This window comes from Schistocerca americana, chromosome 2, assembly GCF_021461395.2.
Source record: "Schistocerca americana isolate TAMUIC-IGC-003095 chromosome 2, iqSchAmer2.1, whole genome shotgun sequence".
Lineage (NCBI taxonomy): Eukaryota > Metazoa > Arthropoda > Insecta > Orthoptera > Acrididae > Schistocerca > Schistocerca americana.
The window spans coordinates 446458659-446477082 of NC_060120.1; the positions used below are offsets into that span (position 1 = coordinate 446458659).

At 40.8% G+C, this 18424-nt stretch overlaps 1 protein-coding gene across 1 annotated transcript in view; it reads right to left on the reverse strand.

The window, feature by feature from the left end:
* The window catches only part of LOC124595335 (cytokine receptor-like factor 3), a 133501-nt gene that overhangs the window by 59659 nt on the left and 55418 nt on the right, over positions 1-18424 (reverse strand). The window contains exon 4 of the mRNA XM_047134044.1: positions 1939-2191. Within this exon, the coding sequence (XP_046990000.1) occupies positions 1939-2191 (253 nt within the window). The remainder of the gene's footprint in view (positions 1-1938; positions 2192-18424) is intronic.

Sequence of the window (18424 nt, forward strand, 5' to 3'; positions counted from 1 at the left end):
TTACCACACGTTGCCCTGCTCGTCACCATTGATGCCACCTCCGTGTACACTGACATTCCTAATGCCCATGGCCTTACTGCTATCGAACACTACGTTTCCAGATGCCCTATGGATTTCAAACCAACAACCTCCTTCCTAGTCTCCATGACCAACTATATCCTCACCCACAATTACTTCTACTTTGAAGGCATTACCTACAAACAAATCCGTGGTACGGCTATGGGCACCCACATGACACCATCCTATGCTAACCTGTTCATGAACCATCTAGAAGACTCCTTCCTAAAAACCCAGAATCCTAAGCCCCTCACCTGGTTCAGATTCATTGAAGACATCATTGCTATCTGGATTGAAGGTGAGGACACCTTCTTCACATTCCTCCAGAACCTCAACAACTTCTCTCTCACTTGCTTCACCAGGTCCTACTCAACCCAACAAGCTACCTTCCTAGATGTTGACCTCCACCTCAGAGATGGCTACATCAGTACCTCCATCCATATCAAACCTACTAACCACCAGCAATACCTCCACTTCGACAGCTGCCACCCGTTTCACACCAAGAAGTCCCTTCCGTACAGCGTAGCCACCCGTTGTCATCGCATCTGCAGTGACAAACAGTACCTCTCTAAATATACCGAGGGTCTCACTGATGCCTTCACTGACTGTAATTATCCTCCCATCCTTGTACAAAAACAAATCTCCCGTGCCTTATCTTTCCAGTCTCCCAACACCTCCCAAAGTCCCACAGTCCGGCCTCAGAGGAGTATTCCCCCCCCATAACTCAGTACCATCTGCGACTGGAGCAGCTGAATTACATTCTCCGCCAGGGTTTCGATTACCTCTCGTCGTGCCCTGAAATGAGAAATCCTAGTCACTATCCTTCCCACCCCTCCTACCATGGTATTCCGCCGTCCACCGAACCTACACAATATACTCGTCCATTCTTACACAACCCCTGCTCCCAATCCCTTACCTCATGGCTCCTACCCCTGTAATAGACCTAGATGCAAGACCTGCCCCACACATCCTCCTACCACCACCTACTCCAGTCTGGTCACTAGTATCACCTATCTGATCAAAGGCAGGGCTACCTGTGAAACCAGTCATGTGATTTACAAGCTAAAAACAAGTGGACCACCCTGTAGCTGAACCCACTGCCAAACATGATACCCCTCATCTCAATGACTGCTTCACAGCATATGCCATATAGATCCTTCCCACCAACACCAGCTTTTCTGAATTATGCACGTGGGAACTTTCCCTGCAATACATCCTATGTTCCCATAACCCTCCTGGCCTCAACCTTCGTTGGTCACTGTCCTCAGCCATCCAGCCCCCTCCCTGTTCCCACTCCAGCACTACACAGCTGTCATTTCATCGCCACATCCAGTCTTTTAATTTATTTTTATTTTCATTTCTCTCCTTTCTGCTACTTACCCCCTCCCTCCTCCGTACCTTCTCTCTGTCTAAACTGCAACACTTCACTGTCCACCACTCCCACCAAATATCCCTCCCCATCCCTGCCCCAGCCTCCTCCTTACCCCCACCCAGTCGCCACTCCCATCATCATGCACTGGTGCTGCTGCTCGCAGTGTAGTTTCAGCTCTCTGAGACTGCAGACGTGTGTGCAAGTTGCTCCTGCGTGAGTGTGTATGTGTGTCTACTGCTGACAAAGGCCTTAATGGCTGAAAGCTATGATTGTGTGAATCTTTTTAAACTGCCTATTGTGACTCGGCATCTCCACTATATGGTGAATAGTAACTTTCCTTCTCTTGTATTGTTACATTCCATCCTGGATTTTCCATTGTTTAATTGAATTGATAAATTATATCTCCTAATTCCATTATTTATGAGTCAATAATGCTGTGCAGAATTACTATCATAAAAAGTACATTTATGGTTCATGTTTCTTTGCATTTTTTCATACAGTCAACTTACAAAATGGTGGTAATGAGGTGGCAGCAACATGTAACACAGACCAAGCACTCCACGGTGCAAGTTCACTGTCTTCGCGGCAACATACTCGCAAGGTGACTGGTTCCTTTGGACGTAAATTACGTATAAGGTACTGACATTCTGGTCCCACATACTCGTCATGGAAGTTGGCCTCCAACTCACGACGGCCACGTACATCTCCGTAAGCTCGTTGTAAGCGAAAAGAGCCAATTTCTGCAGGTTTCTCTGTCTCTACCTGTTACAAACAGCATGAAGATGCTCAGTTAACATTGCCACAAAGTAAATACAAGTATATTTTTATTGTTGGAAAAGTGTTTCTTGGGGTGGAATGGGATGGTGTGAGAGGAGTGCACTGGCAGAAGCAGAATGGGAAGGGAAACCGACACTCCTCAATGTAAGTTTGAACATTGTACGACAGACATTACTTTCTATGGCGGAGAGCATTGAGTCTTTAGAATGTATGCTTCAGAAACTGTGTTCAGCAATGACAATATTTTTGTAAAAGAAATTTTGCACATTTTAAATAGAAAAACCAGAAATCCTTTTTCCAGAAAACTTGCTAAGCTGTCAGCTGCATTTAATGTCAAAATGTAATCATGTTTATTAATGGAGCCAAACATGAACACAAACAGAATAAAATCATGAAAATCTAAATAGAATACTATGATGATAGCTGCAATAGATAGATATTGCATATCATTAGAGATACAGGAAAATACAGTAAAGGAATATAATTTCCTCACATTTCTTGTTGCATCGATTTGAAGTGAGCCCTCAACTTCTCAGAAGATATATACTCTTCTTCCATCTTCTGGCTTAGTGCTCTTTTATCACAGTGTCTCATTTTATAGTCATCAGCAGCAGTTAATATTTCAGTTCCTATAATGGTTGCTTCATAACAATTTATCACTGCTCCAGTCTTGTGTTTATGTGGCTGTCAGTTCGCATCTACCATCCTCTGTTGTCCAACAAAATTGTTGTGAACTACTATTGTAAGAATTGAAATATGAGTTGCTGCCAGTGGCTGTATAATGAGTCTGACTGTGATGTACCAACACTTGGCAAAAGTTGGAAACAGGGTAGATGCCTCTCAAAAGCCTGGGGATGCACTGTGAATCGATACACAAAGAAACCTGAGAAGATTTATTGTATTAACACACTGTGAAAACCTTCATCTGCAAAAGGACAAGGAGTTACAATAGACTTACAACAAACAAAAAGTTAATTAAGAATCAATGAAAAATCTCTGGTGGAATATAGTTCAATGTTTCTAATGAGGTACTGGATCACTACTCACCATGCAGAAGTGGTACTGAGCAACAGATAGATGTGATCAAAGGATGAAAAATTTTTTAACTTTTGAAATGTGTGCTTGTTAGTAGTTTTTTGTCCTTTTTAAATGGCTGTTTATTGCTATGCATCTCTTTTATTATACACAATAAAAATAATGGTGACTTGAAAAACAGTAATATTTCAATGCCACTGCGTCTTTATAGGCAACCCACAGCATTTTATTTTTCTGTTTCCATCCTGAAATTTTGTTCTTGTAACACTAAAGGTGGAAACAGATATTACATATCTTGACCATTAAGCAATGGTCACCATGGACTGAATTATTTCACTGCAAGAATTTTATACAAATAAACTAAACAATATTTTCAGTTGATTACCAAATCGGTGAACTGGTACATCCTATGTTGATGTAGGATTCATGGATTTCTTCTAGCTGCAGTATTTTACTTTGTTAAGAGCTGTTTCAAGCACAATTACATTTGTTCAGTAGCTCTGTCTTTCATAAGAATTTACTGAAGAAAAGTCTTGGAGAAAAGATAAGAAATCATTAGAATAGCATGCCTACTTCTTTGGTCAGAACAAATGATGATGGAAATTTGCTGTGCAAGTAGTCCCTTATCAGAACCATTCACATGTAAAACATGCAACATATGATATTACTGAGTGAGGAATGATACTTCAATTATACCCTTGTGTGAATGCCCCTATCCTGAGTGCTCTCCAAACTGCGCATAAACATATTTCACAGATTGTTTCATCAAGTGCTTACAATACCAATCAAAGAATGACATGACCCTCACACTAGTGTCAGGACTACTTCCAGTGATGTGCCGGATGTCATCCTTAATTGAATAATTGAGGTTGTTCACCAAACTATTGCCTGCACCCCATACTATTAATACATTACGTTTACAAAGAGCCTCAATAGCATGTGGCGTATCTTAGTCCAGCACTGGGCTTGAAAATACTATTTATCTGCGAGCATTGCCCAGAGAGTCTTCTCCTCTCTCAACTACTGCCTAGTATAGTGCACATAAAATGCCATGGCCTCCAGATGCACATTGACTGGGGATGTGCGTGAGGAGATTGGCAGTAGTGGGGGGCTGTAGGGGAAATGCCATTCTAAATTGAAGCCTACACTCAAAAAATATCTACTGTCACCTCTGCTTTCATTAGTATCTAAAAAGTATGCCACCGAAAATGCAGTGATTTATTTTCATCCTACTTGTTAACCACTTGTAACTTTCAGAGGAGCATCACGAGTGGCAATTTTGGAGTAAAACCTAGACATATTTCTAGTTGTAATGTCAAAATTTGCTTCTTTTGACAAGACACAGCCGAGTTTACACTGTCTCACCTCACTAACATGTTGTGCACACACAATTGCGAGAGATTTCAGAAACAGTGGTTTATTAAGTGGGGAACTGAGGTATAGTAAAGTCAGTATTGTATAGTATTTGAGAGTTGTAGCATCGCGTTTTAGTACCTGAATAGTGTAAAATCGCGTAGTCGTCTGTCTTCTGTATTTGTCTTGAACGGCCAGTGTCGGTTGGTCACAGCCAGTGTGCTCCCTGCCGCCGTTGGATAAGCAGCTGCAGCAGCAAGTCGTATACTCCTAGCTCACTCATTTGTTACATAGTTTAATTCTTAATTTCTTTGCGTGTTTTTGGTACTTGCATTGTTTAATTCATAAATTTCAGGCGTATTATAGTATTTGAGAGTTGTAGCATCGTGTTTTAGTACCTGAATAGTGTAAAATCGCGTAGTCACCTTCCGCCACCAAACAGTGTGTCAGCAGTGCGCAAGTAGCAGCATTACTGCATTTACTAGGCAATCTTGTATTTTAATAACCGTTTAAATTTTGTGTCGATTTGTTTGCGCTCTCTGTAGATTAGTTCAGACGTTCTTTGCACAACAGTTTTTAGCATGAATAAGGACTGCAACTGCTGTGTACGGATGCAGGCTGAGTTGGCATCCCTTCGCTCCCAGCTTCAGGCAGTGTTGGCTTCGGTCACACAGCTTGAGGCTGTTGCCAATGGGCATCACTGTGGGGGTCCGGATGGGCGTTTGTCGGGGACGGCCAGCTCGTCCCATGCACCCCCCGATCGGACTACGACTGTGGTTGCCCGGGATACTGCCCGCATTGAGGCTGATCCTTCACCTGTGGTAGAGTGGGAGCTCGTCTCAAGGTGTGGCAGGGGGCGAAAGACATTCCAGAGGGCTGAACGGAAGGCCTCTCCAGTTTGTCTGACGAACCGGTTTCAGGCTCTGTCTCAGGCTGATACTGATCTTCGGCCTGACATGGCTGCTTGTCCTGTTCCAGAGGTTGCACCTCAGTCTGCAAGATCTGGGCGGTCGCAGAGGGTAGGCTTACTGGTAGTTGGGAGCTCCAACGTCAGGCGCGTAATGGGGCCCCTTAGGGATATGGCAGCAACAGAGGGGAAGAAAACCAATGTGCACTCCGTGTGCATACCGGGGGGGGAGTCATTCCAGATGTGGAAAGGGTCTTTCCAGATGCCATGAAGGGTATGGGGTGCACCCATCTGCAGGTGGTCGCTCATGTCGGCACCAATGATGTGTGTCGCTATGGATTGGAGGAAATCCTCTCTGGTTTCCGGCGGCTATCTGATTTGGTGAAGACTGCCAGTCTCGCTAGCGGGATGAAAGCAGAGCTCACCATCTGCAGCATCGTCGACAGGACTGAATGTGGACCTTTGGTACAGAGCCGAGTGAAGGGTCAATCAGAGGCTGAGACGGTTCTGCGACCGTGTGGGCTGCAGATTCCTCGACTTGCGCCATAGGGTGGTAGGGTTTCGGGTTCCGCTGGATAGGTCAGGAGTCCACTACACGCAGCAAGCGGCTACACGGGTAGCAGGGGTTGTGTGGCGTGGACTGGGCGGTTTTTTAGGTTAGATGGCCTTGGGCAAGTACAGAAAGGGCAACAGCCTCAACTGGTGCAGGGCAAAGTCAGGACATGCGGGGACCAAGCAGCAATCGGTATTGTAATTGTAAACTGTCGAAGCTGCGTTGGTAAAGTACCGGAACTTCAAGCACTGTTAGAAAGCACCGAAGCTCAAATCGTTATAGGTACAGAACGCTGGCTGAAGCCAGAGATAAATTCTGCCGAAATTTTTACAAAGGTACAGACGGTGTTTAGAAAGGATAGACTGCATGCAACCAGTGATGGAGTGTTCGTCGCTGTTAGTAGTAGTTTATCCTGTAGTGAAGTAGAAGTGGATAGTTCCTGTGAATTATTATGGGTGGAGGTTACACTCAACAACCGAGCTCGGTTAATAATTGGCTCCTTTTACCGACTTCCCGACTCAGCAGCATTAGTGGCAGAACAACTGAGAGAAAATTTGGAATACATTTCACATAAATTTTCTCAGCATGTTATAGTCTTAGGTGGAGACTTCAATTTACCAGATATAGACTGGGACACTCAGATGTTTAGGACGGGTGGTAGGGACAGAGCATCGAGTGACATTATACTGAGTGCACTATCCGAAAATTACCTCGAGCAATTAAACAGAGAACCGACTCGTGGAGATAACATCTTGGACCTACTGATAACAAACAGACCCGAACTTTTCGACTCTGTATGTACAGAACAGGGAATCAGTGATCATACGGCCGTTGCAGCATCCCTGAATATGGAAGTTAATAGGAATACAAAAAAAGGGAGGAAGGTTTATCTGTTTAGCAAGAGTAATAGAAGGCAGATTTCAGACTACCTAACAGATCAAAACGAAAATTTCTGTTCCGACACTGACAATGTTGAGTGTTTATGGAAAACGTTCAAGGCAATCGTAAAATGCGTTTTCGACAGGTACGTGCAGAGTAAAACTGTGAGGGACGGGAAAAACCCATCGTGGTACAACAACAAAGTTAGGAAACTACTGTGAAAGCAAAGAGAGCTTCACTCCAAGTTTAAACGCAGCCAAAACCTCTCAGACAAACAGAAGCTAAACGATGTCAAAGTTAGCGTAAGGAGGGCTATACGTGAAGTGTTCAGTGAATTCGAAAGTAAAATTCTATGTACCGACTTGACAGAAAATCCTAGGAAGTTCTGGTATTACGTTAAATCAGTAAGTGGCTCGAAACAGCACATCCAGACACTCCGGGATGATGATGGCATTGAAACAGAGGATGACACGCGTAAAGCTGAAATACTAAACACCTTTTTCCAAAGCTGTTTCACAGAGGAAGACCGCACTGCAGTTCCTTCTCTAAATCCTCGCACAAACGAAAAAATGGCTGACATCGAAATAAGTGTCCAAGGAATAGAAAAGCAACTGGAATCACTCAACAGAGGAAAGTGCACTGGACCTGACGGGATACCAATTTGATTCTACACAGAGTACGCGAAAGAACTTGGCCCCCTTCTAACAGTCATGTACTGCAAGTCTCTAGAGGAACGGAAGGTTCCAAATGATTGGAAAAGAGCACAGGTAGTCCCAGTCTTCAAGAAGGGTTGTCGAGCAGATGCGCAAAACTATAGACCTATATCTCTGACGTCGATCTGTTGTAGAATTTTAGATCATGTTTTTTGCTCGAGTATCATGTCGTTTTTGGAAACCCAGAATCTACTCTGTAGGAATCAACATGTATTCCGGAAATAGCGATCGTGTGAGACCCAACTCGCTTTATTTGTTCATGAGACCCAGAAAATATTAGATACAGGCTCCCAGGTAGATGCTATTTTTCTTGACTTCCGGAAGGCGTTCGATACAGTTCCGCACTGTTGCCTGATAAACAAAGTAAGAGCCTACGGAATATCAGACCAGCTGTGTGGCTGGATTGAAGAGTTTTTAGCAAACAGAACACAGCATGTTGTTATCAATGGACAGACATCTACAGACGTCAAAGTAACTTCTGGCGTGCCACAGGGGAGTGTTATGGGACCATTGCTTTTCACAATATATATAAATGACCTAGTAGATAGTGTCGGAAGTTCCATGCGGCTTTTCGCGGATGATGCTGTAGTATACAGAGAAGTTGCAGCATTAGAAAATTGTAGCGAAATGCAGGAAGATCTGCAGCGGATAGGCACTTGGTGCAGGGAGTGGCAACTGACCCTTAACATAGACAAATGTAATGTATTGCGAATACATAGAAAGAAGGATCCTTTATTGTATGATTATATGATAGCGGAACAAACACTGGTAGCAGTTACTTCTGTAAAACATCTGGGAGTATGCGTGCGGAACGATTTGAAGTGGAATGATCATATAAAATTAATTGTTGGTAAGGCGGGTACCAGGTTGAGATTCATTGGGAGAGTCCTTAGAAAATGTAGTCCACCAACAAAGGAGGTGGCTTACAAAATACTCGTTCGACCTATACTTGAGTATTGCTCATCAGTGTGGGATCCGTACCAGATCGGGTTGACGGAGGAGATAGAGAAGATCCAAAGAAGAGCGGCGCGTTTCGTCACAGGGTTATTTGGTAACCGTGATAGCGTTACGGAGATGTTTAACAAACTCAAGTGGCAGATTCTGCAAGAGAGGCACTCTGCATCGCGGTGTAGCTTGCTCGCCAGGTATCGAGAGGGTGCGTTTCTGGATGAGGTATCGAATATATTGCTTCCCCCTACTTATACCTCCCGAGGAGATGACGAATGTAAAATTAGAGAGATTAGAGCGCGCACGGAGGCTTTCAGACAGTCGTTCTTCCCGCGAACCATACGCGACTGGAACAGGAAAGGGAGGTAATGACAGTGGCACGTAAAGTGCCCTCCGCCACACACTGTTGGGTGGCTTGCGGAGTATAAATGTAGATGTAGATGTAGATGCACCTTATGAAAAAGCACATTCTCAGTACAAATTAAATTTGTAAGTCTTACTTATGTTGTTCCAAAACCCATAACCTTTCTCTTTTTCACTAGCTGTCGATGGTCCTTAAAAATTACTTCTTTCACAAAAAAAAAATCTGTAGTTATTGGAATGACACGGTAGATAATGAACTTTTACATAATAACAATACTGTAGAATACTCTCCTCTTTCCAGAATGAGATTTTCACTCTGGAGCGGAGTGTCCACCGATATGAAACTTGCTGGCAGATTAAAAGTGTGTGCTGGACTGAGACTCAAACTCGGGACCTTTGCCTTTCGCGGGCAAGTGTTCTACCATCTGAGCTACCCAAGCACGACTCGCGACCCATCCTCACAGCTTCAGTTCTGCCAATACCTTGTCTCCTACCTTCCAAACTTCACAGAAGCTCTTCTGCAAACCTTGCAGAACTAGCACTCCTGGAAGAAATGATATTGCGGAAACATGGCTTACCACAGCCTGGGGGATGTTTCCAGAATAGATTTTCACTCTGCAGTGGAGTGTGCACTGATATGAAACTTCCTGGCAGATTAAAACTGTGTGCCGGACTGAGACTTGAACTCTGGACCTTTGCCTTTCAGTCCCGAGTTTGAGTCTCAGTCTGGCACACAGTTTTAACCTGTCAGAAAGCTTCATATCAGCACACAATCTGTTGCAGAGTGTGTATCTCTTTCTGGAAACATCCTCCAAGCTGTGGCTAAGCCATGTCTCCGCAATATCCTTTCTTCCAGGAGTGCGAGTTCTGCAAGGTTTGCAGAAGAGCTTCTGTGAAGTTTGGAAGGTAAGAGACGAGCTACTTGTAGGATTGAAGCTGTGATGACGGGTCGTGAGTCATGCTTGGGTAGCTTGGATGGTAGAGCACTTGCCCGTGAAAGACAAAGATGCCGAGTTCAAATCTTGGGCAGGCACACAGTTTTAATATGCCAGGAAGTTTCACTCTCCTCTTTGCCCGCTATCATTTGCCAAAATCCCATTTGAAACCATTTATGAAATATGAGGAATATTGTGGATGTTCCATAAAATTTCGGGCATGCAGCCACATAAATTCAACTTCTTCTTCTAATGTTTCGCCTGAATACCGTCCAGCCATTTTCAGAGTGAGCCGAGGTGACTAACACTCCAGCACTTCCTCTGTCCTTTTAAACCCGAGGACCAAAGATACACAAGATGCTAGAGACGTTGATAGGCGGCAAAGAGGTGTAACATATGCATGGAAATTAAATCTATGGCTGCACAGTTGATCCACACGGTGATATTGATGTGTCACGGAGAGCTGCACCGTCGCGACGTCTTTGTGATTTAATTACTGAAATTGCCGGATTCCATGATTTGTCCAAGCTGAAGCCGCTATCTTCTATAAATTAAATTCATCACCAACTGAATTTCAATTGCTTCCTTCACTAATGAGTCCCAGAAAGATGAAGTCGAGGCTAAAATTTTGACATTATTGTACACCATAGAGCACCCAGTGTCAATACAGTACTCCATCACCACAAATTTATTAGGTTGTAAGAGACGGGTGTACCTACGGTGCTCTGTGCATCTCTCCTGGACTGTAGGTGTTGTCTGTCCGATGTATGAATGGCTGAACTCACAGGGGATCTTATAAACCCCAGGCTTACGAAGCACCAAATCATCTTTAGCGGAACCCAGGAGTGCTGCGGTCTTTGGTGGAGGGCGAAAAATCACTTTCACTTTGTGTTTACTCAGGATCCGTCCTATTTTGGATGAAATGCTTCCCACATATGGCATGAAAGCCACACATTTAAAACTTTCCGTGTCTTTTCTTGTTCTCACTGTTGATTTGATTTGTAGTGCCTTACGTATCTGCTGTGGCCGTTGGCTTCAAAAATTTTTATCAAGTGTAGAAGCTTGTCCTCCAGACTGCCCTCGCCTGCAATGACGTGTGCTCTGTGTACCAGAGTTCTGAGTGCACTCATCGTCTGCATATTTGCATATAAATATAAATACGTATGGGTTGGTTTTCAATATACTGCAGGTCACAAAGTGCCATCATCTTTACGCCATACCAACACATCCAAAAATGGAAGGCATCCATCTTTTTCGATTTCCATAGTGAACTGAATTTGTCTGTGGATAGAATTCAGATGATTTAAAAATTCTTTTAGTTTGTCTTCACCACGGGGCCACATTACAAATGTGTCATCTACATACCTCCAAAACACTGTGGGTTTCAAGCTAGCAGATTTCAGTGCTTTCTCCTCGAAGTCCTCCATAAAAAAAGGTGGCCACCAAGGGTGACAAAGGACTAACCATGGCAACACCGTCAGTCCGTTCATAAAATTCGTTATTCAATAAAAAATACATCAAGGTCAAAACATGTTCAAATAAAGCTACAATCTTTTTATCAAAAGTGTTTCCAATGAGAGACAATGATCCCGAAAGAGGAACCTTTGTGAACAACGACACTACATCAAAAATGACTAACATATCAGAATTGTTCAGTTTGAGTGATTTGAGTTCGTCAATGAAATCCACAGAGTTATGTATGTCATGAACGCATTTTCCCACCAAAGGCCTTAATAATGACGCTAAGTGGTTGGCATAATCATAGGTTGGAGAGCCAATGTTACTCACTATAGGATGTAAAGGAACATCATTCTTGCAGATCTTTGGAACTCCATAAAGCCTTGGAGGAATAGCACCACTTGATTTCAATCTTCACACAACTTCTGGTGGAAAGGGGCAGGCATTCAGAAGTGAAGCAGTCTTCCTTACCACCTGGTTGGTGGGGTCTTTACTGATTTTCCAGTATGTGCTGACACTCAGTAAAATGTTCAATTTTTCACGATAGTCGTCACAAGACATTATAACAGTAGCATTACCTTTATCAGCTGGAAGAACCATCGTCTCAGAATCCTGGCGAAGCTTACATGGTGCAGACCTCTCTGCCACAGATATGTTACTCCTTTGTGGGCGAGCCTTCATAACTGCTCAACAAGTTTTGCGTCTTTACTTCTTCCGCTTATTCTACAGAAAGAGGGCGAACAGCTCCTTCAACGGCATGATGAAAGCCGGTATTGGTAAAACCTTTGGTGTGGGTGCAAAGTTCAGTCCTTTACTTAAAACCACCATCGGCATCGTCCAAATTTTATCTGTCAGATTAATAACTGAGCGTCAAATAACAGTTTCTTGCTGCGAAGACGCCTCAAGCCAGCAAAACTTTGTCATCTGTCTCAACGTGGCTACCTCACAAAAGGGTAACTCCACAGATATCTTTAGATGCAGGCGATAAAGTTGTTCTGCAACCAGGTCAAATTTTCGGCCGGTGAAACAGATCCTCTTCTTAACAATAGCAGCACATGCTTTCCTTAAAATCTTATCCATGGCAGACAACTTTACAAAATGTACTAACCTGGCAAACCTTGAAACTATGCCATGGTCAGGGCATCTTAATAAAAAACTTAAAGAGCTCAGTAACCTCACTGTCAAGTGCCTCACTCTGGAGATGGCTGGACAGTATTCAGCCAAAATATTAGAAGAAGAAGCAGAATTTATGTGACTGCACATCCAAAATTTTATGGAACAATCTTTGTGCTGCAAAAATATGAAGATGCACATCAATATTATTTCACTCTGGCTTTATTGCTGGCATGGCGCAATTGCAAATGAGTGTGCTACATCAGTTCGATTTCCTCGACAACGGTGACAGAGAGATGCCTCTATCTAAGTCTAATGAAAAATTCAATGATTCATGCACAACAACATATTATGTAATATGCACCAAATGCAAAATCATAGCTACCTCTATTTTTCTTTGCACACTTTTCTGAATTTCGCACAGTGTCGTACTTTCACGTAAATATCACAATAACTGCCTGACGTATAAAGCTATAAGTAATGCAAACATGATTTTTTTAACAAATAGTTTCTGTAACATTGGTTGAGAAAGACTGCAGGGTGTGTGCCTCTATTCATCACTGACCAGTGGAAAGGCAGAAAACACTCCCCTTACAAACAAACGAATGAACTCGCCCAGCGCTTTGGACAAAAACTGGTCACTGCGCATAGGCCACTCTATCCTGTGCAAGCTATAATATGATTTTCTTGCTCTTCTTTGACCCCGATCTTTATAGCCTTGGTTTATGCCATATGCCCTGTGCTGCCAGTCAGTTTCTGAACTTACTTGTATGTCTGAATGCATTTTTCCAAGAGCCTTCAAAGCAATGGTAATCCAGTCTTCTGATATAGGCCTAATATTGCTTATGCTTATGCTCAAAGTTTCAGTTTATGATTTTTCAAATGATTCCTATTCAAAGTTTGGAGAAATTTGCATCTAAAATCTGATGTTTCAGGAAGTTTGTAATTTATTTTTCTGCCTCACATTAAGGTGGCTGCCGTTTTTAGTCAGCAGTGTAATTTCTACTACTTGCTATCATTTTTGGTACTTGCAGCCGCCTGTTTACATGCATAATTGCTGCAGTCTACAACACATTTAGCTTACTGTGGTGTCGTTCCCCTTTTCTCTCTTTCTTTGAAGGTACACATACACAATAATGTATCTTCATGAGAAATGAGAAGTTAACAACAATTGATGGGATCAGATTTTGCATCATTAATATTGTAGCATTAACAAAAGAGACAAGGAGCTTTTCATTAATGAACATTATTACAAATGTGTAGTGGGACACACAGAGATAAATGTTTCATGATGGAGCAATTATGTATACAATTAAGCAGAAGGTATCAAAAAACCATGAAATACTGTAGAAGGTGTATCCTGTAATATTAAAAAAAATCATTAGACGATGCTGTGAGCCTCTTAATATAAATGGGGTCGCTATAAATGACACATGAATCACAATATGCCAGCTATGGTTTGAGATACACATTACATTATCCATACTGTTCAATGTGCATAACTACACAAATTCGGCAGTCAACAGCTGTGGCACTGTTACTTAGGTAAACCCATCCACCACTGGAAGGTCATACCATACCATATCAGATGGGAACAACTGGTTTTTAATTGTCTTGAGGCCAACAAGTGCACGAAAAATTTTGCTGGCCCTAAAACCATATGAAAAGCAAAATGACATCAGTTATTAATTGTCCTGCAGCCAAAAACCATATAAAAATCAAAATGACATCACTTTCTAATCGTCGTCACACTGGTGAAAGACATATTCGATATACTATCCTCCGTTTTCTGCCCCAAGTTGAAATCTAGAAACAGTGCATTCCACTAGATATTACAGTGTCTTCAGAATGTGTTGTCCAATGCATGCCTCCAATTCAGCTACATTCGTAATAGGAGCACTGAACGTAACATATTTCAGATAACCCTACAGCCAGAAATCACACAGATTAAGATTAGGTGATCTGGACTGTCAGGCTGTAGGGATATGATGGCCGATAATTATAACATTTCTGAAATGCTTCTGCAGCAGCCGCTTCACTGGCTGTGCAATGTACAGAGGAGCGCCATCTTGCACAAAAATACTCCTACCTACACACTGTAATGGATCTGGGAGATGTGTTATTTTCTACCGGATTTGTCAATACCAAATTGTGAATGTTTTCTTATATTTTTTGTCAAATATTTTTATTATTATAATTTGCCTTATTATATGTTAATTTACTTGTATTTTTGAGAGTGAAAGCATATTGATTACTATTAGTAAATGTGTCGAAGAATAGCAAAGAGACTGATTACAAGTGGAAGCGTGTGTGTTGTGTAAAATGTCTTTGACGCTGGAGTCGTCTTTGACTATACTCAGTCGGCAGTGATCTCGTGGTGTGTGTTGACGGTAGAACAATGTGCAAGTCGCCGTCATAAATAATTTTGAACTATGTTACTATTTTTTTTATATATACTTTAAGAAGAAACCACATTCGAAGAAATGGTATTTGAAGCACCAAAAATGAGGCAAACACCTTGAACCAGGTCATTTCTGCAGCCGACAAAGATGCATTGTGGAATCATACTTCCACTAGACAACTGAAGCCAAGACCAATATCGCCTTGTAAACATCTAACGGAAAAGGTACTGTCACGAAATATGCCAAATTAAAGTAAATAAAAATAGTGAGCATATTTCAACTTTGTGTCTTAGCCGGGATACCATATTTCAACTGGGGACTGTAGCCGGGATATTGTGTTCACGAGATCTTCAACAGTGCTACGAGGAAGAAAATTTTTGTGTGTTAATATCAGTTTTTCCAGAATGTGTGTTACAGTATTTGTGTTCATCGGGAAGTAAAAGTTTTGGAGAAGAAATGTTTCGGGGGGGGGGGGAAATAAATAAATAAATAAATAAATAAATAAATGTAGTTCACGACAGAAGAAGTAATTTCAAGAATTTTGGTCAACAATCACATGGATGGAAAACGTGGATTTGCAACAGTAGAAGAGTGTTCCGGATAAGTCACGAAACACTCGTATTTTGTTAAAACAATCTTGTTATCTTGTTTTGTATTGTTGTGTATAAATTTTTTTTTCTTCACAATGACTTATGAGGTTTGAGAGAGTATTGTGCCTAAAGTAGAAAGTAGTAATTTAATAGACTTCGATAATCAGGACAGGTCAAATGAAACAGAAAGAACCGATCAATTTGATTTAAAAAGTTTTCTTGTAAACTTCACGAAAGAAATTTAACAATCAGTTGACGACAATAAGACTTACTGAGATGAAAAAATTGATAACATTTTGTTGCAAGTCCAAGCAGTCAATACCCAAGTGGGTGGTCTTTCGAACAGAGTTGGCAGTGTTGAGGAAAAAATTGAATCTGTGGAAGCAAAAGTAAATGAAATTGATGCTAAATTGAGCGATGAAATTAATACTGTAAAAAATGAGTTACTGGTAGATAGGGAAAGAAATTTAATTGATTTTAATGAGATAAAAGGGGAAATTAAAAATTTGGATGAGAATACAAAAGTTTTAGTAAAAAATGTACAACAAGAAACTGACAATCGTTTGGTTACTCTAGAAAACAAGGTAGAGTGCAATGATTAAGAAAACAAAAAATCTGCCAAAGAACTTAGCGAAAAACTTGAAAGTTTTGACATTGAATTTCAAAGCAAAAATCACAATGTCAACACATGCAATCTTGTATCTAATATTCCAGTGAAGCACTTTTCGGTAGATGGACCCTTACATCCCGTTGATTTTATACAGTATTGTAAGGATTGTTTTTTACTTCACTCACCAGACGATATGAAAATTAAATTTGTGAAAAAATTCTTGGAAGGGGAAGCTTTGACTTGGGCAAACCAGATTGTAACTTTGGGGATGACCTTTTCAGAATTTGAATCAAAATTCCTGGAAAATTTTTGGGATGATCTTAAACAAACTAGAATCAAAAGTGAATTTTCAAATGGGAGAAACTATAGAGAATCAGATGGGAACATGAAACAATTTTACAAAAGTGAACTTCAAAAACTTATTCATTTAACAAAACCTTTGGATGACTTGATCAAAATTGATACCTTAAAGAGAAGATTGCCACCAGCAATGCAGTTGAGTTTAGTTCATTGTCCTGATAGTAATGTAGAGCAGTTTCTCAATTATATTGAAAAGTTGGATAGGGTAACAACAAGAACACACAGTGGGTTTACTCAGAAAGGTAATGGTCAAAATTGGGGAAATGATAACTTTCAAAAAAGGAAACAAAACAATTATCATGGTGTCAGTCAAAATTCAGGGGGATATAACAATTTTCAAAAGAAGGACCATAATTTTTATCCAAAACAAGAACAACATTTTCACGGAAATAATCAACAAAATAGAGAACACTTTAGGGATCAAAATCACAGAAATGTTGCTAGAGATCAGTACAATAGAAACTACCAACAATCAGGTAATGTTTGGCATAGGAATGGGAACAGAAATGTTGATCAGAGACGTTGGCAGAACCACAATCAGCAGTTCAAGCAGGAACCAGTTGTAATTCAGGAAATAAAAAACGAGTAGACACCCCCTTGAAGGTCCGCAAGGTTGAGGCAGAAGGTGAGCATGATGAAAGGACCAATGGATGTGACTATCATAAACCCAAACATGACAGTTCTAAACCTAAGCTATCACATGAGGTCATTAGTTGTTACTTATTGAAGAAATTTCAAGAGGAAAATAATGATGATATTGATAAAGATAAAATTTTCAGTAAACAAGAACATGCAGTAGATAAAAGTAATTGTGATTCATTTAATTTAACAGAGTTTTACACTTGGGCAGAAAAGAACAACACTTTGTCAGATGATGTAATTTGTAGTAGTTCAGAGACGTGTGTGAATGAAAGAGAGAATGCATGCTGTGAGAATTAAAATATTGGTGAAAGGGATCTGGTAACTTTAGAAAGGGGAAATTATATTTTGGGGAATAATTTGAATGTGTATGACCTGAATATGTGTAATGATAATGATGTTGATAATAAAGTTGACAATGATGGTAATGGTATTGATGATGATGTTGAGGAAAGATGTTTCATTAGTTTAAATAGGGAGTTGGGTATACGCATGGTTGAAAATGGATTAAATAGTGAGAATATTATAGAAATTCCCAGGGATGTTACCAGGATGAATAAGGCTCACAAGCTGGGTGTATGTGAAAGTGTGAATTTTGATGTTGTTGGTAAAGAATCTGACTACACAAATAATGATGACACATGTACAACTTTTAGCCTAAGTGAAACTTTGACAGATACTAATGACACACACATTTCTTATGAATCTATGGCTGAACAGTGAAACTATTTCTTTTGACAAGAACTTTAGAAAGATGCTTATTAATGTATGTGAAACTGTATGTCCTGAGTGGTGGAAAAAGATGAGATATTTTATTTTTGAAAAGCTGAAGGATAAGTACTTCAATAGTATACAATGTGATTTGGATGAAAATTCTTGGCTATTTGAGATAATAGAGAGTACTAATGACAATTCTGTATCTTGTGCAAATTTTATAACTGTGACATATAATGCATGCAATGATATACCATATGATTCTGATAAGTATAGGTTTGGGGAAATTGAAAGTGATTTATTACATGAGGATACAGGTTCTGAGAAAAGTGATAAACTTTGCAGCCCTTATATAAAAGTTCAAATTGGGTCATGGGTTGGTAAATGTTTAATTGATACAGGAAGTGAGATCTCGGGAATATCTGAAAGGTTAAGCAAGAAATTGAATGTGGGGAAAGATTATGTTGAAATGCCAGTTGTTGGGGTAAAGATAAAATGTGCTACTGGAAAGAGCAGTAAATTGGTAAAAAGCCAGGCTTTAGTGACATTTTTAATTGAAGGCAAGTTGTTCACACATGGATGTTTTGTAATTCAGGAATTTAATGAGGATTTTCTTTTGGGTATGAATTGGATAGTAAAAGTAAAT